General features: G+C 38.6%; 1 protein-coding gene across 1 annotated transcript in view; it reads right to left on the bottom strand.

The window, feature by feature from the left end:
* Positions 1 to 1,096: 1,096 nt before the first annotated feature.
* The window catches only part of LOC308656390 (uncharacterized protein), a gene marked incomplete at its 5' end in the record, with an annotated part of 50,596 nt that continues 25,856 nt past the window's right edge, over positions 1,097 to 25,836 (bottom strand). The window contains one exon of the mRNA XM_081307426.1: positions 1,097 to 1,184. Within this exon, the coding sequence (XP_081163552.1) occupies positions 1,168 to 1,184 (17 nt within the window). The 3' untranslated portion in view covers positions 1,097 to 1,167. The remainder of the gene's footprint in view (positions 1,185 to 25,836) is intronic.

A 25,836-nucleotide genomic window follows, 5' to 3' on the forward strand; every position in this document is an offset into this window, starting at 1 on the left:
TTATTATGATACTACAATAATGTAAGATAGTGTGATTGGCAAAAGGATAAAAAAACAAATCAATGGAATGGAAGAGAATGTCTAAAATAGACCTAGAGACATGTTGCCAATTAATTTACAGTCAGGCTGCCAAAGCAGTTAATGAAGATGTTGCAAATTTTCCAGTACCATTCAAGTGACCAAGGCAACAGGATCTGATCTTGATTTCTTGAAGAGCAAGCCTACTAACTAACATGAAGGAGGTGACAACAAGCACAGTAGAAACAGGGTATTTGACTAGGTATCCCAATGTCACTCATAATCCACTATAGCAACCAATTACTTTCTCAGAACTAATGGTAACTCTTAGGACTCCTGTGTTTTTTCCTGGTTAAAAAAAATAGGGCATTGAAGGATAGGTCCCATAGGCAGATAGCTTCTCCTCAAGAATGGAGTTGAGGTCTGGGGTTGTAGCTCAGATAGTAGAGCATTTGCCTTGCATGTATGAGGCACTGGGTTCAATCCTCAGCACCATATAAAAACAAGTAAATAAAATAAAGGTATTGTGTCTGTCTACAACTAAATTTTTTTTTAAATAATGTATTGGATCACAGAGGTTAAAGAACTTTATTTTTGTAGTAAAGTGATCTGGGGTGTGTGTGTGTGTGTGTGTGTGTGTGTGTGTGTGTGTGTTTGTCGCTGGTGATCAAACCTGGAGCATACAGGGTAAATTCTCTACCACTGAACCACAGTCCCAGCCCTGGTGGTCTGTTTTTAAGGGAATCTTTCTTACCTGCAGCCTCCTTATCATGTTTCTGCCTAGAGAGGTGAGAAAAGAACTCATCTTTCTGTGCCCTGTTGATATCAAGGTTGTGATAGGTAACACAGCTTTCCAGAAATTGTTTAAAACCTTACTCCTGCCCAGTGATCTCTATCCTCAGCTTAAGGAATATGGATTTAAGAATAATATTAAAATTTGTTCTCTTTCTCATACGTATACATACATAAAATTTTAATTAAGCAATTTTATGCAAGTGGTTAGTCAATTTGTGCTCCTTTAACAGAATACCACAGACTGGATAATTTTTCAAGAACAGAAACTTACTGGCTCACTGCTCTGGAGTCTGGGAAGTCCAATATCAAGGCACTGGAGGGGTTGGTAATTCTGATTCCCAGGTGGTGCCCTTATTAGGTTCTTAGATGACCTAAGGTAGAATGGCAGAGACAAAACAGGGCTAAATTCACCCTTCTATAGTAGCACTAGTCCCACTCATAAGAGCAGAGCCCTCAGGATCTAATCATCTCTCAAATATCTCAATGGCAATTACAATTTCAATATGAATTTTAGAGGAAACGGACATTAAAATGATAGCAAGAAACAAGGCCTGCCTGACAGGAGTCAAAATGATTTTCTAGAACTGGTTTATTTGAACCTTTGCAAAATTTTCTGGTAGGAAGATGGGGGTATGGGAAAGGGTCCTTCCCAGTATAATTGTTGTTCACTTCCCAGGTAAAGCAGCACACATATAGCCTATAGCCCAATAACAGAGCCACCCATGCCCTTTGATTTCGATGGTGCACACCTGTAATCCCAGCAGCTCAGGAGGCTGAGGCTGGAGGATCGTGAGTTCAAAGCCAGCCCCAGCAAAAGTGAGGTGCTAAGCAACTCAATTACCAAAAAAAAAAAAAAACCCTACAAAACAAAAATTGGCTTGCAGAGAGAAAGATGTACTATATTTATAGTGGCAGTGTGAAGCCCTTGAGCAGCTGGGCAGAGCAGAAGCCTGGCTGGGGCACAAAGCCAGGAAACTAGACTGGCTGGTCTGTCCCAGAGGAAGCTGGCATCTCATTCATTTAGAAGTTGCTTTTCTTTCCCAAACTGCTTTGTTCCCATAATTTCATTTTCAATTTATTCCAGTCATGTTTTTATAGTCATGAAATAACTAGCATTTATATGTGACATTTTAAAAAGTGAATTATCAGTAATAGCCTGTATATGAATAATCTTTTAAGCACAATCTCAATGAAAATTCTATACTAGGGAATAGCCTTCCAATAGTCCCAACTGATGTCTATATATCCAAATATATGTCTATATATCCAACTGATGTCTATATATCCAAATATAGTTACATAGGCTAGGAATGTAGCTCAGGAGTAGAGCACTGGCATAACACGCACAAGGCCCTGGATTCAATCCAGCACAAAAAATCTAAAAATTAAAAAATAAAGAACAACAATATTTACATTTGTTTGTCATCACAAATCCTTTTTTGGTGGATAAGTTTTTCTGTCATGTCATCATATTTTTAATCTATGGCTTTATCTTTAGGATCTCAATTCTTTCAAATTCCATTGGTTCCCCCTGCCCCAGTATTTCTAGTTTATTTATAACTATATAACAACAGTGTTTATAATCTAAGCCTGGCTCCCGCAAGGTTAATGAACCACAATTTCCTAGGGAGATGATGGTGATCCAAGCTGTGTCATTGGCAAGTTGTCATCTATTGAATTCAAGAGGTTCTGGACAAACAGTAGATATTTGAGTCCTTTGAAAATCATTAGCCAGCTTGTTCTGGTGCAGCACTTACCGTGGACCTGCCAAGGTAGGCCCTACAGGGAAATACCAGAATATCAATCATGGTTTTTATTCTTGGGGAGCTTAGTCTATATACTTGGGGAGACAAAACTGAAAATCGTGAACTAGCAGCAAGTGCCAAACAATGTGTAGTTCAATGTGAAATAGGGATTTGGGCCCTTGTGCTGTAGTATTTCACAGGAGAGGTATCTATGCTCTTGCATTTTATAAGCAAAGGAGTTGAAGCTTAGGCTGTGCTTTTTAAATGGATGAACTTAGATAGTTAAAAGATGAGGGAAAGGCATTCCAGCATTGCATTCCAAAGAAACAGGACTGCAAACAGGCTCAACACCAATCATCCCAAGGAGGTAACTAAGCTTATGCTAGAGCAAAGGTGGGGTCAGTTCTGGGTCTGAGCTCTAGAAACACATAGGCTGGGAGATTCGAGAAAACAGGGTATTGATTAGTTTCAGCACAGAATTGCTGACATAGGGCATTTATAAAAGTGAAGGAAACTCAACTTTCAGACAACCCTGGTCTGTCCTCAGTGCATCCTGTAGCCTGTTGTAAGAGGAACCTGACCAAAGCAAAGGCCTCCTCAGGCAGTAGCTCAATAAGGAGCCACAGGCAGAGGAGAAAGAGGACTGTGTGAAAGCCCAGTGAGGTTTTCAGGTTCCCTAAGACTGGGAGTTGCTGAAGCTCATTGCATAGGAAAAGTTTGATGCTGAGGCTGTATTAGGAAGGTGGACCTGATAGTGGGGGAAAGACCCCCCAGTGAAGTGGGGCAACTGTGAGTCCAAGATAATGACTGGGTGTGACTGATGGAAACTGGCTGAGTGTGGGCCACGGAGGCAGATGCTGTGGACGTTTCTAGTTTGGGTGTTTGGCAAATGACAGAAGGAATCAGGAAAGCTGGAGAGGAAACAGGGCTCAGGCATTTTGAATACACTGAGTTTGAGATCAATGGTGGATAGTCTGATGACAGAGTTCAGCTGGTAATTGAAATAAGGAACTAGGGCTGTAAGCAAGTGAGAGAGTTGTGATGATCCTTACCACAGAGAAAATGATCAGATGTCAAGGAGAAAAGAGAGATCAGGCAAAATGCTCAGGACCAGAGAAAACAGGCTGGGTCTTTAGTAATACATATAGAGCCTGATGTTTCTACGTTCTCAGATGCATTCTTCATAAGAATCAATGTTAACTGTTGGGAAACACTATAAAAGTTAGTAGCCTCTTAGAGATGAAGTTATGACTAGTAAATATCTGATTTTGAGCACTCCTTCTGTAAAGAAACCTCTTAAATTTTGTTTAACCCTGTGGTCCCCAAGTATATTTTGACTTATATTTATTTTGATTTTTAAAATAATTCTGAAAGTTGCTAATTCCTACGTCCTGTTCTCTTTGCTCCAGTTCACCATGGACTCTCTTTAGTAGATCTCATAGGATAAGACCCTTGTGCTGATTATAATCCTGACTCATGATACAGCCGAGTTGCATGCCATTTATGACTTCAGAGAATAAATATGGACTGTTAAGGGTAGGCTACTACTTAAAAGAATAACTTTCTCCAATACCTACTATTCTTGTAATTCCAGATTTATTGTGAAATGAACAGATATGTAATATGATGTTATCAAGAGCAGCAAAAGTAACAAAAATTGGTTCATACCAATTTATGTTACAAAAGGGAGTACATTTGCTCATAGAACCAAGAAGTCCTAGGACCTAAAGCCCAGATAAAACCAAGGGCTGAACACGTGTCATGAAACCTCTCTGCCCTGGTTTTTGGTTTTTTTTTGTTGTTGTTGTTTTGTTTTGTTTTGTTTTGTTTTGGTATTGGTATTGGCTTCCTGCTCATGATGCAATTCTCCATCAAGTGGCAGAGTGGCCCTGGTAGCTCTAGTTCTTATAACTGGCAGTCCCAACAGAAGCGACTTGTCAGCACAGCATTCATGAAAAATAATTCTTACCAAATGCAATATGGTAATTAGGTCAGACTTAATTTTCTGGAATGGAATTTAAGAAATACATCCTTCATTTTCCAACTATTTGAAGGGCAGAAATAAATACACTAGTTCAGACTTCTTAATAGACTTTCCACTTGCCAGTGTTCTGAAGGAAATCTGTCAAGTCTTTCCTGACAACTCTATGGTGTCATTAGTATTCCATTAGTTCTTCCCTCTAAAAAAAAAAAAAAAAAAAAAAAAAAAAAAAAAAAAAAAGTTTACTAATACTGGATAATTTTCATTTTTTAAGGTTTTTTTTTTTAAGGAATGCATACCAATTGCTGAAGTCCTTACATTTCACATTGCTGGCATGCATTGAGTAACCTTTCCATAAAGAACAACATCTATAAAGCCCTAGTAGGAAAATCCTAGCCTTAAATAGGTTTTGTGTTAGCCAAAGAGAAAAGTGCTGCATTGGATTGTGAGTCAGCATTGCATCAACTTCATGTTGGTATCCAACATCACTGATAAGGAGAAAACCTGACATAACATCATAAACAAACATAGATTCTAGTCTGGTTTGGGTCAGATGAGCCCATAGAATCATTTATAGCATTTAAGAACTGTTTCACAGCAATCAATAGTGGCTGTTACTATAATTCAACTCTCAATCCTAAAATACAATATTTTCTTCTTTGTAGCCACAAATTACTTTTAGGTATAAGAATCAGATGTAAATCTCTCTTACATCTCTGACTTGATAGTGGGAATAAGGCTCAAGATTGCTTTCCAGGAAAAACAGGAACTGACTTCATATTCTGAATGTAGCTCCGATCTCACCCAGACCCAGTTCAAGAATGGATAGATAGAGAGAATATGCAAGAGTGGGTGTGTGTTCCTTTACAAAATAGATTTTGATTCTTCAGCTTCTGAATTTTTCACTCTGCATAATCTTTAGTGAATTTGAAAGAAGCATAGAGATTCACAAGGAGCATAGATTCACAAGGATAGATTCACCTGTTGATTAAAAAAATAGAAATAAGGGAAAAAAGCATTAGAACCTTAAACCCAATGTCTATTTATAATTTATATCCTCAGGTATAGAGAGGTAACTTATCCTTTTTTTCATTTTGAATGTTTAACAATTGCATTTTGACTGTTTAAAAAATTTCTTCTCTCTCTATATATCTACATGTATATGTAATGTATACCTTTATTTTATTTCCTCAAAACAAGACCACTGTCCTACACAGTTCCAACACAGACCTCAACATCAGGAACTTAACCTTGATACAGAATTAATGTCTAATCCACAGACCTTATGCAAATTTAAAATAACAGAAGAATGCATTGCAATTCATATTATACATATAGAGCACAATTTTTCATATCTCTGGTTTATACAAAGTATATTCACACCATTAGTTGACATTTTAAGGTAAACAAAACCTTCAATTCTGCATTTGTTTTTATTAATTTCAGCTCATGGGTTTCTATCTCATTTAATAGACTCACGTATATTGTTGAGCTTATTTGTTTTGATGATCAAATTATTCCAGATTTAGCTATTGGGAGTCCCCTCAAGCCAATTTCCTTGCCCTTTTGACAAGCCTCAATTATTTCTAAATACTTTCTCACTTTGTGGCACAAAAAAAATCCAATTACTTTTATACCTAATATTCTGTACTGCTATCTATTCCATTTCTTTGGGGCAGTTTAGCATTGACTATTAGTCAACCTGGTAATACAAAAGAAGCATTTATTGTATTGCCAACCTGGTAATACAAAAGAAGCATTCTAACTTCCATTTATCCAACTCACTAAGTTAGTCCACCCACTTGAATGGATGTGTACAGCCCCTGACCATGTATGTGTGGCTCATCAGCTTCTCTCTACTGTTTCTTCACACTTGCACTTACCAAGGGATAGGAGACATCTTGGAAGAAGATGCAGGTTAACCATCTCCTGGGAGGACTCTTACCCCTACACATTCTAGAGGCACACAGAGTTCCAGTAAGCTCTATTATTCAAACTTGTGCATATTAGAGGAAAACCTACAGAGACCTAAGATAATATAGCCACTACTTGAGCATTTTTCTGCACTGTAAAAGATAGTTGTATTGTGAAAGAAGCCTAAGAAAAGTATTAATTATAATCTAGTAGGCTTATTAAAGTTTTGGTCAGAGAGAGACAAACATTTTCCTATAGGCTTTAGCCAAGTATTAAAATAATATAATAACTTTTATGTTATGTTATTTGGCACTTATTTATCCTGTTAAATTTAAGCATTAAATTGCTTCACACTTTTCTTGTTCATTTGACTGGAGTTATTATTTCTGCTAACCACAGGAGGGTGTCATTGAGCTTAGAACAGGAATAGTCCCGACAAATCAGTCTGAGAACTTCAACAACTACTGACAAATTCCTGTCATTTCACTGTATTTAGAAATTATAATTAAAGAATATAGTCAATAGGCTAGCTAGAAGTCGTGGGTCAATGTTCTTTCTCATGATCAAATGAAAGGCTTTTATGAACAGAATTCAGAACTTTCATTGAAGTAGCAGAGCACAAAGAAATCTTCCCAGAATTAAGAGAGCCAGATTCCCGCCCTGATGCCACCACTCACATGTGACTTTGAGCTGTCTCTTCGGCTCTCTGAGTCTTCATTTCTTTTTCTGTAACACAAAGTAGATGATAAACTGATCTAAGGGCCCTTCCATGGAAAGCAACAATAAAGACAAGGTCAGAACATTAAAAGTACACCAGGAAGAATTTGTCCATCCCAGCAGTTTGTTTCTTTTATCCACTGCTTAGTAGGCACTAGCTGCTTCTCATATGATCATTACAGCCACCAGTTTAGGTATATGTATTACTGTTCCTACTCTGAGGTTAGAGTTAAGTCATGTACCCAAGGCTGATTTGTCTTCCTAGGTCTCTCAGAGGTCCATGTTTGTGTTCCTTTTCAATAGATGGCTTCTCTAGCACGAAATGACTGGTTTTAATGGAGGTTGTACCTTAGAGAAGAATACAGATAGTTCTCTGCCTGGTAAACCTCAGACCAAATACTTACCAGTATGTGTAGACAATGTAGATGAGGGACCCACGCCAGGAAGGTCTCAGGTGAACAAGAGGTTGGGCCCCACCCAGGAGCAGATCTACTGACCCATAGCCTCTTCCTCTAATTTTCAAGAGAAGACTTAAAAGTACTCTAGAACCCACAGATCTCTTTCCTTTAACCAGGGTGGAAGCAGGATCAAGAAATGAAGCCCCATTCTCTTCTAAACCTTTTCAAAATTGCCAAATTTGCTTCCTTGCTCTGTAGACTCACATAGTTTCTCCTAAAGATGCTAAGTATTTAAAATAGGAACTGGCAAATTCTGCCAACTGTTTTTGTAGGGCCCACAAAGTATAAATCACTTTTCTTTACTAATTTCCAACAGTTGAAATAAATCAAAAGAACCCTATTAAGTGACATGTGAAAATGATATAAAATTCAGAGTTCAGTGTCAATGAGTAAAGATTTATTGAAACACAGCCACCCTTACACAGTATTTTCTATGGTTGTTTCTGCACTACAAGGGTGGTACTGAGTTAATTTCAACAAAGACCCCTAGGGCCCTCAGAGTCTAAATAAAATATTTACTATTTTTTCCTGTACAGAAAAAGTTTGCTAACTGTGATTTAGAATACAGAAGCCAAAAAAATCAGCTTTCTACCTAATCTAATATAATTTTTAAAATACAATCTGCTCAAGTCACAGGGAAGGGAAGAGGGGAAATAAAGAGAGAGAAATAAACATAAATTTATCAAGTTATTTTTCAGGTATGAAGGGATGAAAATTATGTTTCTCTCCCTGGATTATAACAAATACACTTATTCATATGCTGCTGAAGTCACAGTAGTCAACACCAGAACTGTATTTACTGTTGGAGAAAAAAATCTAATCAGGCCCAGAGTGGTTTTATTTTTTCTGCTCTTTGGGAGTAACAAAGCAAAATTCTATGGTTCTAAGAAGAATGAGAAGAATGAAGAGAGAGCACTGTCCACACAGCCTTTAAACATGCACTCTTGGGCCCAGCACGCCTTCACTCAACATTGTCCTCTGTGGGACAGCCCATACCCCATCTGTGTCTCCTCCTACACAGCTGAGGGCTAATGTCTCTATAAGTCCTCTGAGGCTCCAGCCTGTCCCAGCAGAGCACCTTCCTCCCTGCTTGGCATCCCTTGCTCTGATCACACTGTGATCTCTCACTTGGATGCATGCCAGAGGGGCAGGCTTCCCAAGAGCAGAATTAATGTCCTTCTGTGGCTAGTACCCCCAGCACTGTCTGATACCCATCTGGTTGGTGCTCAATAAATTCTTGGTGCATCAGTGAATCAATAAATGAATGGATAATGTATTTGGTTACTTAAAGCTTTCCAGAGGTCCCACAAAGAAATGGTAAAAGCTGGAACATTTTTTTTTTTTTTTGGTGTTTTCTAGAAAGCTAAATCTTTTTTTTAAAATTTTTTTTTATTGGATGTTCACAACATTACAAAGCTCATGACAAATCATATTTCATAGATTAGAATCAATTGGGTTATGAACTCCCATTTTTACCCCAAATACAGATTGCAGAATCACATCGGTTACACATCACATTTTTACATACTGCCATATTAGTGACTGTTGTATTCTGCTACCTTTCCTATCCTCTAATATCCCCCCTCCCCTTCCCTCCCATCTTCTCTCTCTACCCCATCTATTGAAATTCATTTCCCTCCATGTTTGTTATCCCATTCCCCTCGTAAACTCTTATATATAATTTTGTATAACAATGAGGGTCTCCCTCCATTTCCATGTGGTTTCCCTTTTTTTTCTCCCTTTCCCTCCCGCCTCATGTCTCTGTTTAATGCTAATCTTTTCTTCCTGCTCAGCCTCCCTGTTCTGCTCTTAGTTGCTCTCATTATATCAAAGAAGACATTTGGTATTTGTTTTTTAGGGATTGGCTAGCTTCACTAAGCATAATCTGCTCTAGTGCCATCCATTTCCCTGCAAATTCCGTGATTTTGTCATTTTTTAGTGCTGCGTAATACTCCATGGTATATAAATGCCACATTTTTTTATCCATTCATCTATTGAAGGGCATCTGGGTTGATTCCACAGTCTAGCAATTGTGAATTGTGCTGCTATGAACATCGATGTGGCAGTATCCCTGTAGTGTGCTCTTTTAAGGTCTTCAGGAAATAGTCCGAGTAGGGCAATAGCTGGGTCAAATGGTGGTTCCATTCCCAGCTTTCCCAGGAATCTCCATACTGCTTTCCAAATTGGCCGCACCCATTTGCAGTCCCACCAGCAGTGTACAAGAGTACCCTTTTCCCCACATCCTCGCCAGCACTTGTTGTTGTTTGACTTCATCATGGCTGCCAATCTTACTGGGGTGAGGTGGTATCTTAGGGTGGTTTTGATTTGCATTTCCTTGACTGCTAGAGATGGTGAGCATTTTTTCATGTACTTGTTGATTGTTTGTATGTCCTCCTCTGTGAAATGTTTGTTCATGTCCTTGGCCAATTGTTGATTGGGTTGTTTGTTTTCTTATTGTCTAATTTTTTGAGTTCTTTGTATACTCTGGATATTAGGGCTCTATCTGAAGTGTGAGGAGTAAAAATTTGTTCCCAGGATGTAGGCTCCCTATTTACCTCTCTTATTGTTTCTCTTGCTGAGAAAAAGCTTTTCAGTTTAAGAAAGTCCCATTTGTTGATTCTTGTTATTAACTCTTGTGCTATGGGTGTCCTATTAAGGAATTTTGAGCCCGTCCCCACAATCTGTAGATCGGAGCCAACTTTTTCTTCTATCAGACGGAGAGTCTCTGATTTGATATCTAGCTCCTTTATCCACTTTGAGTTGACTTTTGTGCGTGGTGAGAGGAGGGGATTTAGTTTCATTTTGTTGCATATGGATTTCCAGTTTTCCCAACACCATTTGTTGAAGATGCTATCCTTTCTCCATTGCATGTTTTTAGCTCCTTTATCAAATATAAGATAGTTGTAGCTTTGTGGATTAGTCTCTGTGTCCTCTATTCTGTACCATTGGTCCACCCACCTGTTCTGGTACCAGTACCATGCTGTTTTTATTACTATTGCTCTGTAATATAGTTTGAAGTCTGGTATCGCTATACCACCTGATTCACCCTTCCTGCTTAGAATATTTTTTGCTATTCTGGGTCTTTTATTTTTCCATATGAATTTCATGATTGCTTAGAAAGCTAAATCTTTTTGTCTCTATAAGTGAGCTCATTAGTCTCTGACTATTGCCTCACTTAGCAAAGAACTCAGATCAATCTGCCCTGCAATCTTTACTTTTCTATACTGGCTAGTTTGTTGCTCTGGAGTGAATGGGTGTGAACCAGTGTTCAGAACTGAGTTTGGGTGTCCTGTGGCCTCAGTGAGTGGTTTAACCCTTTAGAAGTTCCATTTCCCCATTTTAAACTGAAACTAACCATAGCATAACCCCACAGGATAGTTATGAAGCCAAATGAGATAGCACATGTTTAAGTGCTTCATGAACTATAAAGTAGTACATCAGTGTATGGTAATTATTTATGAAAATAAATCTGTGCAATAAATGGCAGGAAGATTATAGAGTATAAGGAACTAATTTTAAAATTCACAAAAGTGTCATTGAACTAAAAGTTAAAACTTCGGAACTTGTTAAGTATGTGTAATTACCCTCCTGGAGTGAACTAATACTTAATTCCTAACTTAAATAGATTAAAATAAGCTGTCCAAGGAGTTAGATTCTATCCTATCCCAACTAATTTTATCATGGCACAACACTTGTGTGATGATAATTTTCATTTGTCTCTAATGTGTGTGAGCTCCCACCAGTGGTTTATCCTTCTGAGATGTGGAAGCAAATGTAGGCATAAAACTTTTGGTATATTTTCTTCCAGTTTTAAAATTATATGGTTTAGTTGGAGGGATTTCACTCCATTATAGAATATTTGCCTAGCATGTGTGTCTGTGTTCAATCCCAAACACCACAAAAATTAATAAAGTAAAATTCTATGCTTTGATATGTCTTGTTACTACAAGTAAATTCTATTTTGCTACTAAAAGACATTATAAAGTTAGAGGTACATTCCCGCCTCTACAATGAATCTTTGGAAATTATGCAATTAAAGGAAAAATGAGAAATTTGTGATTAAACACTAACAATATCACAAAATTAGCAATATTTAAAATATCAATGAAAAAAATCTATGGTATTCAATATATTCACCTAGAAACACATACAAAATAAAAGTATTCCAAAAGAAATGAAGAATATATGATTATCATTCTAATATAAGAATCCATTTATTCTTTTGTATCTTATTATTGGTTGAATATCCTTTAGCTGAAATAATTGAGACCAGAAGTATTTAGGATTTTGGATTTTGGAATATTTGTGCATACATGATGAAATGCCTTGGGGATAGGACCCAAGTATAAATGAAAAATTTAGGGAAGATGGCGGCGAAGGGAGTGCATCACCCCCGTGTACTGCGTCACTGTGCGGGAGAATGACGAGTTAGAATGGCTAAAAGCTATCTTGTTAGGAATTTCCAGCAAAATTGGGGTGCTCCAAAACCTAGAGGAAGGATTTTCATCGCACGAGAATCAGCTACGGGGGCTCAAACGCAAGCGATTTGTCCGCACGGAGGGTCACGCTGCTTATTCAGCAAATCACCCCTTAGCTAGAGTCTGCGCTGGGAAACGACGAGATAGCAACGCAAAGATACAGCACTGCAGATTCTCTGGGCTCCTGCCAGCTGTGCAATCACTGTACTCAGTGCTGAATTCTGGGTTTGAGACGGGGGAAGGAAGCGGTCCAGTTCAGTTCTCCACACCGGTCAGACCACAGAGGAAGCCAGCGACCACCATCTTGGAGAGCTGACGTCACCATCCCTGTTTTCGACTGATCGCAGCTCATTCAGCTACAGAACAGGTAATTTCAGGCTGCCATTCGCCTGCGTCTCGCAGACAAATTACTCAGGCTCAGTGCTAAAGAACCCGCGGAAACTGCTTCTTGGAGCCTGCTCCTATCAGAACATACACCGAGCCCAGAGCGGCCGAATTCCGGCTCCTGGAACTGCTCTGGCCCAGGGCTAAAGAACCCGCGGAAACTGCTTCTCGGTCCGGGTCCTGCTGAATACTGTGGAGGTAAATACCAACCGAGCCTTCATAGGCAGTGGCAACAGGATTGAGACGGGGCTTGTGAGGGCTGGTCAGGACTCACCTGTTGCTTTGGTCACCCTGCAAAGGGAACGAAATGCTGCCATTTGCATGGGATACCAACATGGCAGAGATCTGATGTCATCAGAAAGCGGCGGAGGAGATAACTTCATCAATACCAGCGGCAACAGAAACAGTTGGTCTCCTGGTAAAGAAAGTGAGTCACATACACCCGAGTCTCTCTCACTTTGTCATCAAGCCAGAGGGGCAGAGCAGAGCCGCCGCCCGCGCCCGGAACAGGCCCAGCAACCCGCCGGCGTGGCAGTCACGTCACCCCATTTGGAGTAGGGGCCGAGCAGAGCCGCCGCCCGCATCCGGAACAGGCCCAACGACCCGCTGGCGTGGTAGTCACGTCACCCCAATTGGAATAGGGGCAGAGCAGAGCCGCCGCCCGCGCCCGGAACAGGCCCAGCGGCCCGACAGTGTGGTAGTCACATCACCCCAATTGGAGTAGGGGCAGAGTAGAGCCGCCACCCGCGCCCGCAAGGTAGGCAGGCCTGTGACTGACCGGCAGAACAGGCCCAGCGGCCTGCCGGCGCGGCAGACACATCACCCCATTTGGAGTAGGGGCAGAGCAGAGCCGCCACCCATGCCCACAAGGTAGGCAGACCTGCGACCGACCAGAGGAACAGGCCCAGCGGCCTGCCGGCATAGTAGACACCTCACCCCAGTTGGAGTAGGGGCAGAGCAGAGACGCTGCCCGCGCCCAGAACAGGCCCAGCGGCCTGCCGGCGTGGTAGTCACGTCACCCCAATTGGAGTAAGGGCAGAGCAGAGCCTCCGCCCGCGCCTGCAAGGTAGGCAGACCTGCGACCAACCAGCAGAACAGACCTAGCGGCCCATCAGCATGATAGACAGATCACCCCAATTGGAGGAGGAGCACAGCCGCTGCCCGCCCTGCAAGGGAGACTTTTCAACTATACAAGAGCAATATAAATATATAGGGGGAAAATTTCAAAAACACAACAGTTTCACCAAGCAGAAAGAAACACGAGCAGTATGAAACGACAAGGAAAGAAAGGACCACAAGCAATGCAGGTCAACTCAACTTTAGAAGGGGTAATAGCTGCAGCAGATGGAATGTCAGATAAAGAATTCAGGATATACACACTTCAGATGATCTGGAGTCTCAAGGAAGACATTAGACAGCAAAATCAGACAATGAAAGAACTACATATTTTATATTTTAGATATGATAGTTTCAGATTCAGGATGCTCAACCTAGTATTCTTGAGTAAAGAGAAAAGTAGTTGACCCTGAACATTGACTACCTAACCCTTGATTAACCAGGGAAGTTTGGGAGTTCTTCCTCCTCTCACCTATTCTACATAAACTGCTAAATTTAGTCATCATAGATAATAGCTCTGAACATGTCCCTCTTGATCAAAAACCTTCAGAAATTAAGGCATTATTAATGGGAACCAATCCTCCTGGCATTCATTCAGTTCCCACACACACCCCCACCCTGCCAGAGCTCACCTTCATTCCCCGCCCCCCAGCACAGCCCACCCGGCCCCTCCCCTGCACTTTCCTCCAGGTAGATCCCATCTGTGGTACACTCCCTTCTGCCACCCCCTCATTCCTCTCTTGCCAATCACAGTCATCGAGTCTCAAAGGTCCATCCCAAATGCCACCTCCTTCATCCTATCCTTCCCATGTATGTCCTCCTCCTCCTCCCAGCTCTAGTCCATGATATATTTGATATATTTGGTGGTTATCAAACAACCTACCTCAATTTATTGGGCAATTGTCTTATTCTCCTTTATAGTGTTTTAAAGTATTTGAATACAGGGACTATGTTTTCCTCATATTTATTTTCCCTAGTTGTCTGTTACATATTACACCTAGAAAATTATCAGTATTTTTTAAAAGAAAATGCTTAATGTCCAGAAATTATTTGTATTAAAAGATTTAAGCTGAGATGCTTCTTATAATAAACAACTATATGGAAATATTTTTCACCTGTTTAAGTGTAGGGTTTCATGATTTTTAGTATATTCTAGAATTATGCAGCCCTTGTGACTAATTTCAAAACATTCTTATCGTTCCCAAAACAAACTCTGGACCTAACGAGCAGTTGCTCCTCATTTTCCTTTCCTCCCCCATCCTAGGGAACCACAGTCTACTGTATTTAAGATTTGCCAATTTTGGTCATTTCACATAAATGAATTCTATAATATGTTATTCTTTATGAAGGTTTCATTCACTTAGTAAAATATTCAGGTTAATCAATGTTAAAATGTATCAATATCACCATTTCCTTTGTTTCTAAATAATATTCCATTGTATGGATTTACCATCTCTGTATCCATTCTACTTTGGGCTATTGCAGATAAAACTGCCAGGAATATTTTTATATATGGTTTTGTATGAGCATGTTTTCAATTGTTTTGACTGTATACCTATAGCAGAATGTCTGGGTTATATGGAAATTCAGTGTTTGAACTTTGATGGAACTTCTAGAATGTTTTCCATTATAGCTGCAGTGCTTTATGTTCTTTCAGTAGTAGGTGATGAGTCCATTTTCTTCCTGTCTTTGTCAACACTTATTATTATCCTTCTTTTTATTGTACACATCCTAGTGAGTATGAAGTGGCTTCTCATTGTGGTTTTGGTTTGCACTTCCATGATAATAGTGATATTGAAGCTCTCTTAAAATGTTTATTAGCTATTTGCTTATCTTCTTTGGAGAAATATCTGTTCAAATCCATTTTTTAATTGAGTTGTCCTGTTTTGTTATCAAAGGTTTTTATATATAACAGTTATCAGATGATTTGCAAATATTTTCTCTTTCTGTAGGTTACATTTTCACTTTCTTAATGGTACCAATTGAAGCATATGTTTTTAATTTTGCAGATGCCCACTTTATCCAGTTTTTCTTTGATTACTTGTATTTTTGGTGTCATCTCTAAAAAAGCCATTAATTAGACGTAGCCACATCAATGTTTATAGCAGTTCAATTCACAATAACTAAACTAGGGAATCAACCTAGGAGACCTTCAATAGATAAATGGATAAAGAAATTGAGGTATATATACACAATGGAATATTACTCTGTCTTAAAGAAGAATGAAATTATGGCATTTCCTGGTAAATGGATGGAACTAGAGACTATTATGCTAAACAAAATAAACCAATACCAAAGAACCAAAGGCCGAATGTTTTCTCTGGCTAGTTCACAATAGAAGGAGGCTAGGGAAGAATAGAAATACTTGAGATTAGAGAGGAGTGAAGGGAAGGGAGGAGGTATGGGGGTAAGAATGATAATAGAATGAATCAGACATCATTACCCTATGTGCATATATGATTATACAACCTATATGTATGATGTGTCAAAATGCATTCTACTGTCATGTATAACTAATTAGGACAAATAAATTCAAAAAAAAATTTTAAATTACTTAATTCAAGGTCACAAATATCTGTGTTTCTTCTAAGAGTTTTATAGTTTAAGCTCTTACATTTAGGCATACGATCCATTTTGAGTTGATTTTTATGTATGCTATGAGGTAGAAATCCCAATTCATCCTCTGCCTATGACCATCTAATTTTCTCAGCACTGTTTTTTTTTTTTTTTCCAAAAGACTCTTCTTTCCCAATTGAATTGTCTTGGCCCTCTCTCCCATCAATGATCTGTTGACCATAAATTTGAGGAATATTTTTGGACTCTTGATTCTGTTTCATTGATGTCTGTGTTTATACTTTATGTCAGTATTACACTGTCTTGATTACTACAGCTTTTTAGTGAGTTAAGAAACCATTAAAAAAAATAAAGAAACCATGAGTCTTCCAGCTTTGTTTTCTTTTCCAATAGTTCTGAGTGTTCCAGGTCCCTTGCATTTTCATTGGAATTTTAGAATTGTTCTTCCCATTTCTACAAAGAAGACAGCAGGTTATTGATCGGGATTAATTTAAATCTGTAGATCAATTTGGGTAATAACGACATAAACAAGATAGAGTCTTCTGTTTCATGATCATGGATACCCTTCTACTTATTTAGGTCTTTATTAATTTAGTTCAAAAGGTTTTGCAGTTTTCAGAGTGTTGGTTTGGCATTATTTTATCCTTTTTGATACTATCATAACTGGAATTATTTTTAGTTTCATTTTTAGATTATTTGTAGCTAGTATATGGAAATACCTTTTTTATGTTCTGTAATGTTACTGAACTTGCTCTAATAGTTTTTGAATGTTTTTTAGTTGTAGACAGACACAATACTTTTATTTTATTTATTTATTTTTATGTGTTGCTGAGGATCAAACCCATTGCCTCACTTGTGCCAGGCAAACGCTCCACCAACTGAGCTATAACCCCAGCCCACTCTAATAGTTTTTAGTGGAATCATTTGGATCTTCTATTTATACAAAACCATGCCATCTGAAAATAGAGTTTACTTCTTGCCCATCTGGAGCCTTTTACTTAACTTTCTTGCTTTAATTTCCCTAGTGAGATTCTTCAGTACAGTGTTGAATGGGTGTGGTGTGAATATCCTATTCGTGCTCTTTCACCATAGGGTGAAAGCATACAATCTTTCAACATTAGGTATGATATTAGTTGTGTTTTTTCAAAGATATCTTTTATCATATTGATGAAGTTCCTTTTATTCCTAGTTTGTTGAACATTTTTAATGTGGAGTACTGAATTTTTCAAGTGTTTTTTATTTATCTATTAAGGTGATATGGTTTGGATGTGAGGTACTCCCCAAAATCTCATGTGTGAGAAATGCAAGAAGGTTCAGAGGAGAAATGATTGGGTTTGAGAGTCATAATCTAAGCAGTGAATTAATCCCTGATGGGATTAATTGAGTGGTAACTGGAGGCAGGTGGGTGTGGCTGAAGGAAGTGGTTAATTGGGGGCATGGCTATGAGGTATATATTTTGTATTTGGAGAGTGGAGTCTCTCTGTTTCCTGATGATGCGAGCTGCTTCCCTCTGCCACACTCTTCAGCAATGATATCCTGCCTCACCTCAATCCTGTCGATACTCACCTCCTGTAACTGTGAGGTCTCAAATAAACCTTTTCTCCTCTACAGGTGTTCTGATCGGGTTCTGACTAAAACAGTGATCCATGTGGGTTTCCCCTGCTTCATTCTGTGAATATGGTTTATTACATTAGTTGATTTTCATGTGTTATGCTAACCTTGTATTCCTGGGATAAAGCCTACTTGGTCATAATGTTTAATCCTGTTTTTATATATAGTACTGGGTCCAGTTTGCTATTATTTTGTTGAGGATCTCATTCCTATACTCAAAAGATGTATATAACCATATATCTACATTGTTCTTATATTGTGTCTTTTTCTGTTTCTGTATTAAAGTAATACTAGCTTTCTAGAATTGCTTGAGAGGTGTTCCCTCATTTTCTATATTTTAGAAGAGTTTGTGAAGAATTTTTAAACACTTGGTAGAATTTGGAGGTGAAGCCATCTGGTCTTGGGTTTTCTTTTGTGGAAAGTTTTTAAGCTGTTGATTAATCTCTGTATTTGTCCTACGAAGCCTGAGGATTTGAGGATGTCAGGTGATAGTAGGCTAGGACCTAGGAATGTCTACTACCACTTATGCCTTATCTCCACGGGATTCCAAACAAGAGGATCTTCCTGCTCACAAAGATTAGCTCAATGGTATCCAAAGTACCAATGTATTTGTTTTCATTTATTAGAAAATGAATCAGTTCTCAGTTACATTCAATACAGGGATAGTAGAAACAGAGAAAGAAAAATGTGGGCCTAAAAAGTCAAAGCTGGACTTCTTGCATCCCTCCTGTGTTCTCTAAGCCATATCTGCTGAAGACCCAACCCGACCACTCCTAAGTGCAAGCCTAGCTAGGTCTCCCTAAGGGAGGTAAGCCATATACTAGTCAGTTCACTTCACCAAAGTGGGAAGCACCAAAGGGCCTGTTACACATTTAATGTACAAGGACTATGCTTGCTGATAAAAGTGTAGGCCAATGAATGTCCTGGTCTATGACTGATTAGATTGGCAATATTTCCTAACCAGATGCTAGGAAGGAAGATATGACAGACAAAAGCTGGGTGAAGGAGCCTACCTTCCTCTTCTATTATAAGCAAAGCTACAGATTGTATGTAGTTTATTCTTCCAGTCTCAAACAAATAGCTTATTTTAAAAAATCATGCCTGTTTATTATTGTGTAAATCATGGAATGGAGGTACATGGAAATCAGCACAGCATAATTCATAAAAGAACCAACTCTGATATTGGACAGAGCAGTTCTTGAACTCTGGCCCTGCTCTGTACAAGCTATGTGACCATGAGCAACTTACTCTACTTCTACAAGCATCAGTTCTTCAGATAAAGTGAGAATGATAAAACTTAGAAGCTAAAAAAAATGAGATTAATCATCCATAAAGCCTATTTCAGTGTGGAAAATATTAATATACAAGTATTCAGTATCATCACAATTTTAGGAATCAGAGATCACAAGACAGTCCTGATAAGTAAAATGAACTCCAGAAGTTAATGACTGACTTGAGATTATACATTTACTTCATGGCAGAACTAAAATTAGAAGTTGAAAAGACAGGTCTATATTTCTAGAACTCTTCCTTTTGTTAAGAAAAGGAAACTGAGGAAGAAGAATTTTAAATAATTTTTTCTTATTATTTTTAGAGCCTCAACCCCTAATTCTCCTGCCCAACTCACTCAGCTCCTTCCAGGAACCTGGTTCTTCGGGCTCTTCCTTTAGAAATGCTGGGCCCATGTGGCCATGGGTGGTCTCCAGAAAATACCCCTGCCCCCTCTAAATGTTAGGCCCCCCTTTTTTTCATGTGGAATAAATCCTTTGGGAAGTCCTCTAGGCTCTCCTCTATCCCAGGAGCTCTGAGGAACCTACAAGCTCCTTTTCTCAGGGATTTGACTGAGACATTCCTTCAACTTCCAGTGTCCTTGTGATCTGGGGACAGTGGACCTTGCTCACATCCGTGGACATGGACACGCAAGAAAGGATGTCATACAGAAACTGAACTCAGGCACAGAAACCCTGCCTCGTCCCCTATTGTCTCCTTGACTTCCTCACCCCACCCACCAGTGCCTGAAGAACATGTCATTCTAATTTGATACTCATTATTTGAAAACAGAAAACCCAACATAAAAATCTCAGCATCCTCTGACCTCTTGTGTACTCTTCATAGATCATTCCCTAGAAATGCACAATCCTTCTGTAGTGATAGAAGAAAGAACCCCAGGGGTTGACTGCTGTACAAAATGGGCTGATAATGGTGATATACAATGTCTGAGAAACCTGCAGATGGGTGAAGAAAGACCTTTGGCATTTCTGTAATAATTACATAATTTAGTTCATTAGCATATAGTTCTATTAAATTTTATAAATATAATTACCAGCATCAATTTAAATTTATTTGAACTAGGTGGTTTGTAAAGAATAAATCTTTAGAGTGGGAAAATATTTATTTTAGCTAACCAATATCCTTCCTTTCAATTTAAAATATTAAGCTGATCTGTGATCACTATAGAATCACAGAACTCTGTTTAAAGAAATCTGCACCTCTATAAGTTTTAAACTCTTACCCAAAAAGAAAAGCATCAGCCTAATATTTTAAACTATCTCTTAAAGCATATTTTTATTCTTGAAGATTCTAAGCCTAAATGCTACGTGTAATTTATGATACTGTTTGTCTTCAGCAATATTCTAATCTGTGGTTGTTATTGCTATTATGAAAGTCATTATAATTGTCCTTCTCCTGCGATGATAAAAACTTTTTGCAGATCTACAGGTTTGAAGAGAAGATTTTGTTGCCTGCCAAATAGAGCAAGAACTATTGTTTGAGACCTTTTATAGACATAGATGAAATTCTTCTTGCCATTTGAACAGTGTTTACATTCAGGAAAGTTCACAGTTAAGTCTTTGACATTCTCTGAAAGAATCTTTTGTTCTCTAGAAAAACATACTTCCTCATCCTTTGAGTCACCTTGTTTTTAGTCACTTGTTTACCTTTCTGAGGAAATAGTGCCTACCTCCCAGGAATGTCAAGGGAAGAACTGTTTCAGAAATAAAACTCCCTCTCCATGAAGAAAGAGGACTTGGTTGCTGGCAGAAAAAAAAATCAGAAATAGTTTTTAAACCTGGACCAGATAAATAATGTCATCTCAAGATTCCAAAATTATTTGAATAGATTTTTTTCCCAAGGATAAAAAAAAAGAGGGGCTGGGGTTTTAGCTCAGTGGTAGCATGCTTTCCTGGCACATGTGAAGCACTGGGTTCGATCTTCAGCACCACATTAAAAAAATAAACAAGTAAAATAAAGGTATTGTGTCCATTTATTAAAAAAAGAGAAAAACATTTTAAAATCATCATGAATGACATTAATCAGGCTTAGAAATATGAGATTCTGCAGAGGGGACTATGGGCCTGATCCAAAGGCATTTTCTGTTGTGTTGGGAAAACTCTTCTCTGCTACGTACATTCTCTAAGACGTGCATAGCTTAATATTCCCTCCTAGTTGGTGGGATCCAGAACTAATTTGCTGATGAGCTTAGGCTTAGTGATACTTAGTTATCAATCCATAATGTGGCTGATTCCACATGTGGCTTCAAAACTGGTTTTGAAGAAGGAAAGGATCATCACAGTTTTAGTTTTGGGGTTTATTTTGTTTGCATCACTAGGGATCGAAGCCAGGGCCTTAGACATGTTAGGCAAGTGCTGAGCTGCACCCCAGCCCAACACTTGTTTGTTCATCACAGTATGTCCATTGCCTGCACAAGACCCTGAACTTAGTGGACACCTAGTAAACATTTGGTATGAATGAAATGAAATAAACATATATTCAGAGTGACAATTTTAAATAAGATTTTTTTTTACATTTTTTATCTCTTTCAAATAATAGTCTTTTAAAGTGCACTTTTTAAAAAATATTTTTAGTTGTTGTAGATGGGCACAATATTTTTATTTATTTTTATGTGGTGTTGAGTATCAAACCCAGTGCCTCACACGTGCAAGGTAGGTGCTCTACCACTGAGCTACAGCCCCAGCTCACTAAAGTGTATTTGTTTTAAGAAAACGCTGCCTATATATAGATTCCATGTGTTAGTGTATTAATTTATCCTTATCTAATTTGCACAAGTGGAAGATTACTTATGGTTTAGGATTATCTTTAGGAATTATTCAAACTGCTTCAGAAACCCTAAAGATGAGTTATTCAAAAAATATATTCTATGAGCTTCTTTTTTATTTTGATTAGGTATATATGACAGCAGAATGCATTTTGATTCATTGTACACAATTACAGCACAACTTTACATTTCTCTGGTTGTACATGATGTAACATCACACCATATGTACAGTCATACATGTACCTAGGGTAATGATGTCCATCTCATTCCACTATCTTTCCTAGCCCCAACCCCCTCCACAACCCTCCCTCCCTTTTGCCCCATCAGAGTTCCTCCATATTTCCCATGCCCCCCCATTATTGATCAACATCAATTTATCGAACATTCAGCCTTTGGTTTTGGGGGGATTGGCTTATTTTACTTAGCATGATATTCTCCAATTCCATCCATTTACCTGCAAATGCCATAATTTTATTCTACTTTAATGCTGAGTAATATGCCATTGTGTGTGTGTGTGTGTGTGTGTGTATACATATATATATATATATATATATATATATCACAGTTTCTTTATTAATTCATCTATTGAAGGGCATCTAGGTTGCTTCCACAGTTTAGCTATTGTGTTGAGCTGCTATAAATATTGATGTGTGGTGACATTACTATAGTATGCTGATCTTCTAATCCTCATTTATGTCCCAAGTTTATGTCCTCATATGGTATCAAAATCTGTGATATTCATGCTCTAGGACATTTCCATTGGAACTGCTTCTTCTCTGTAAATGCTAAACATATGTGTTTTACTACCATTACTAGAAAGCTGGGTGTGTGATATGTGGAGGAAAGGTAAGGAACCTTTCTCTGCCTATTGCTGTTAAGAACTATATATACTTTCCTGCCTTTACTCTTTGTAGCTTCCCATGTGACCAAAGATGATGGTGCCATTTCACAGATAAAGAAAACAGAATGTCAGAGATTACATAATGTACCCAATGTCCTATGCCCAAAAAGTTATATTATCATATGAGCAACTGGGGCAGGCACTGAGTCTGCAAGTCAAAGTCATGGTCAAGATTGTCTTATAAAGCTAATTCAGGCTAAATAAAAATACTGTTTTTAATAACCTTCTAAAAGATATGCTAGCCCTTTGATCCAGGGTTCTTGCTTTCTAAAACACTGAATTCTGTAACTTTCAAGAACAAATTTAATGTTAAAACTAGTATAACATAGTAAAATGAATCTACTAAACCTGGCTTCTGGAATGAAATAAACTGGAATTTGAATCCTCACTTAATTAACAACTGTGAGACAATGAGTGAGTTGCTATACTTCATTAAGCCTTGGTTTCTTGCCATGCAAGGTAGAAATAATCCCTAATACAGACAATTACAAGTATTAGAATAATATATGTAAGGTGCCTAGACAGGGAGGGCAGAAATCATGATGGCAGAAATGAGGGCAGGGATCGTGGTTGTTTTGTTCACATTATCTTCCAAGTGCATGGTACAGGCACATGGTAGGCACTTATCATTAGTACTCATGGAGTGAAGGAATTTGTGAATGAATGGATGAGTGAATGAGTAAATGAATAAGTGCTCCTCAGCAGCCATGAAAATCAGGAAACTTCTATAGCAATTTTAATGAGAGGAAAAAAATGATACACATTTTCCTCTTTGCATTCTTGGAAATGCATTCTTTTTTCTTTAAGGTACATGCAGAAAAACATAAGTAAATGGAAAAAATACATTCAATATCATCCTCTTTTAAAATATTCTTAATTTGTTAAGCAGATAAGTAGAATAGGTTCAATTACAAATCCTAACTTGGAACTTGTGGACAAAGAACTGCTTTTTCCTTGGCACTGTAACATTATCTACTCTCATTTTTCAAGATATCTGTTTCTGGGCTGGGGATGTGGCTCAACTGGTAGCGCGCTCTCCTGGCATGCATGCGGCCCGGGTTCGATTCTCAGCACCACATACCAACAAAGATGTTGTGTCCGCCGAGAACTAAAAAATAAATATTAAAATAAAATTCTCTTCTCTCTCTCTCTCTCTCTCTCATTAAAAAAAAGATATCTGTTTATCTCAAGTCTTGCTTGGAGCAGTCTTGTGGTTGGAAGTGTTTTGAGTCCTCTTCATGCTACATCTTTTGAAACAGGAAAAACATGTTTTCAGGAGTTCAGAAATAATTGAGTTCTCATTCTAGCTGTCAGAGTCATAAAAGGGCCCTGTCAGAATTTGGGCAGAGCACTGAGTTAGTTAGGAAACAGCAGTCTGGTATTTATAATATTTGCAGTAACATCAAACTTCCTGAGTAAAGTCATAAATGAACAGCAGCTCATGAGTATTAAGAAAGAATTGTACACTGTGTGGAATTTTCATACAACCCAAATTTCAGAAAATATCCTTGTTTAAAATCCTGAGTTATTTTTTCTCAATGCCAATATTAACATGATACATACCGGGCATATCTTTACTGATAAATGAATGTTCTATATTAAGCAGTATATTTTTTACCCTCAGAGGATGCAATAATAGCCAAGCACTGTAATCCCAGCACCTTGGGAGGCTGAGGCAGGAGGATTGTGAGTTCAAGGTCAGCCTCACCAATTTAGTGATGGCCCTCAGCAACATAGAAAGACCATGTCTCTAAAGTATTAAAAAGGGCTAGGCTTTGGGATCAGTGGTTAAGCACCCCTGGGTTCAATTCCAAGTTCAAAAAAAAAAAGATGCAATAATATATGATCTTAACATGGCCAAGCACTATTCTAAGTAATTATGTATAAAACCCTTTTTAACCTCTGTGGTGTTAGAGGATATTTCTGAGTAGAGTAATATACATATCTGTTCAGACTGGACGGAATGTGCATTTGATGATCCTAGAAAAGTACACATGAGCAAAGCAAGCCACCTCCTTAGACCATCTTTTCTCAGGTGCAGCATACCTAGGTTTCACATATAGCTTAAAGTTTCACAGGAAGAAATTCTCTGCAAAAGCTTTCCAAGGGTTTTCCCAAGGCTGAGAGCATTTGCCTCACTTCTCTGAGAAAAGATCCTTTAATATAATACACAATAAAAAACATCCAAGTTAGTCAGCTACTGTCCTAAATGCTTGCCTTCGAATTCTGATGAAGTCTGTCACTTCAGATTTACAGGGGAAAGATACTGGAGTTTACCTGAAGTAAAAAGGAGGAAAGGCAAGAATAGATGCATTTCTTTCTCTATGCTTATTCCTGAAGCTGCACTTGCCAAAACACACTCACACTGTGTTCTTGTAGGAGCATTAGCCTTACTAGGGCTCTTTCAGCACACATGAGCACTGTGTGAAGTTAGGAAAAGATGCTGTCACTGGGAGGATGGATTGCAAAAATGGCCCTCTGTGGGAAAACTAGTTAGAGGAAAATGAAGAACTGTCTCCTTTAGACTGCTCTCTGGAGCCTGATGTTGGAGACAATGGCATTGTGTGACTTCAGCCCCACTCACACTGTGAGACCCACTGTGTACTACCCTGGACTGTCCCATTTAGGACACACCAACTCTCCCATGATTCTTTAAGCTCTGCACCTGTGTTAACTCACCCAAAGCTAATGAGAAAATTAGCTTCTCAAGCCCTGCTGACATTGGAGAGAGCCAGAGCAGAAATGGCCCTTGGAAGGAAATCCAGCTCCAGTCAACAAGAAGGAAGCTCCTTTATTCATGTATTGTTCACTCAGTTAACAACTGTCTCTTGAGGATCTACTATGTGCCAGGCATTGTACTAGGTGTTAGCTCTTCAAAGATGAGAAGTCTTTAGTATCCTTATTGTCAAGAACACAAGCAAAAAGAAGTCAGGATGCCTGATGGTGGCTGGGAGTTCCAGGTCAGAGAGATTCAGGATCAGGCAAAGGAGTTCCCTGAACTTCAGAGAAAGGACAAGGCAGGGAACCAAAGGACAGACTCATAGGACATGGGACCAATTGGAAGCCAGTTGCTGGAAGAGGAATGCAAGG

This window comes from Spermophilus citellus (genome assembly GCF_964194105.1).
Source record: "Spermophilus citellus genome assembly, chromosome: 1".
Taxonomy (NCBI): domain Eukaryota; kingdom Metazoa; phylum Chordata; class Mammalia; order Rodentia; family Sciuridae; genus Spermophilus; species Spermophilus citellus.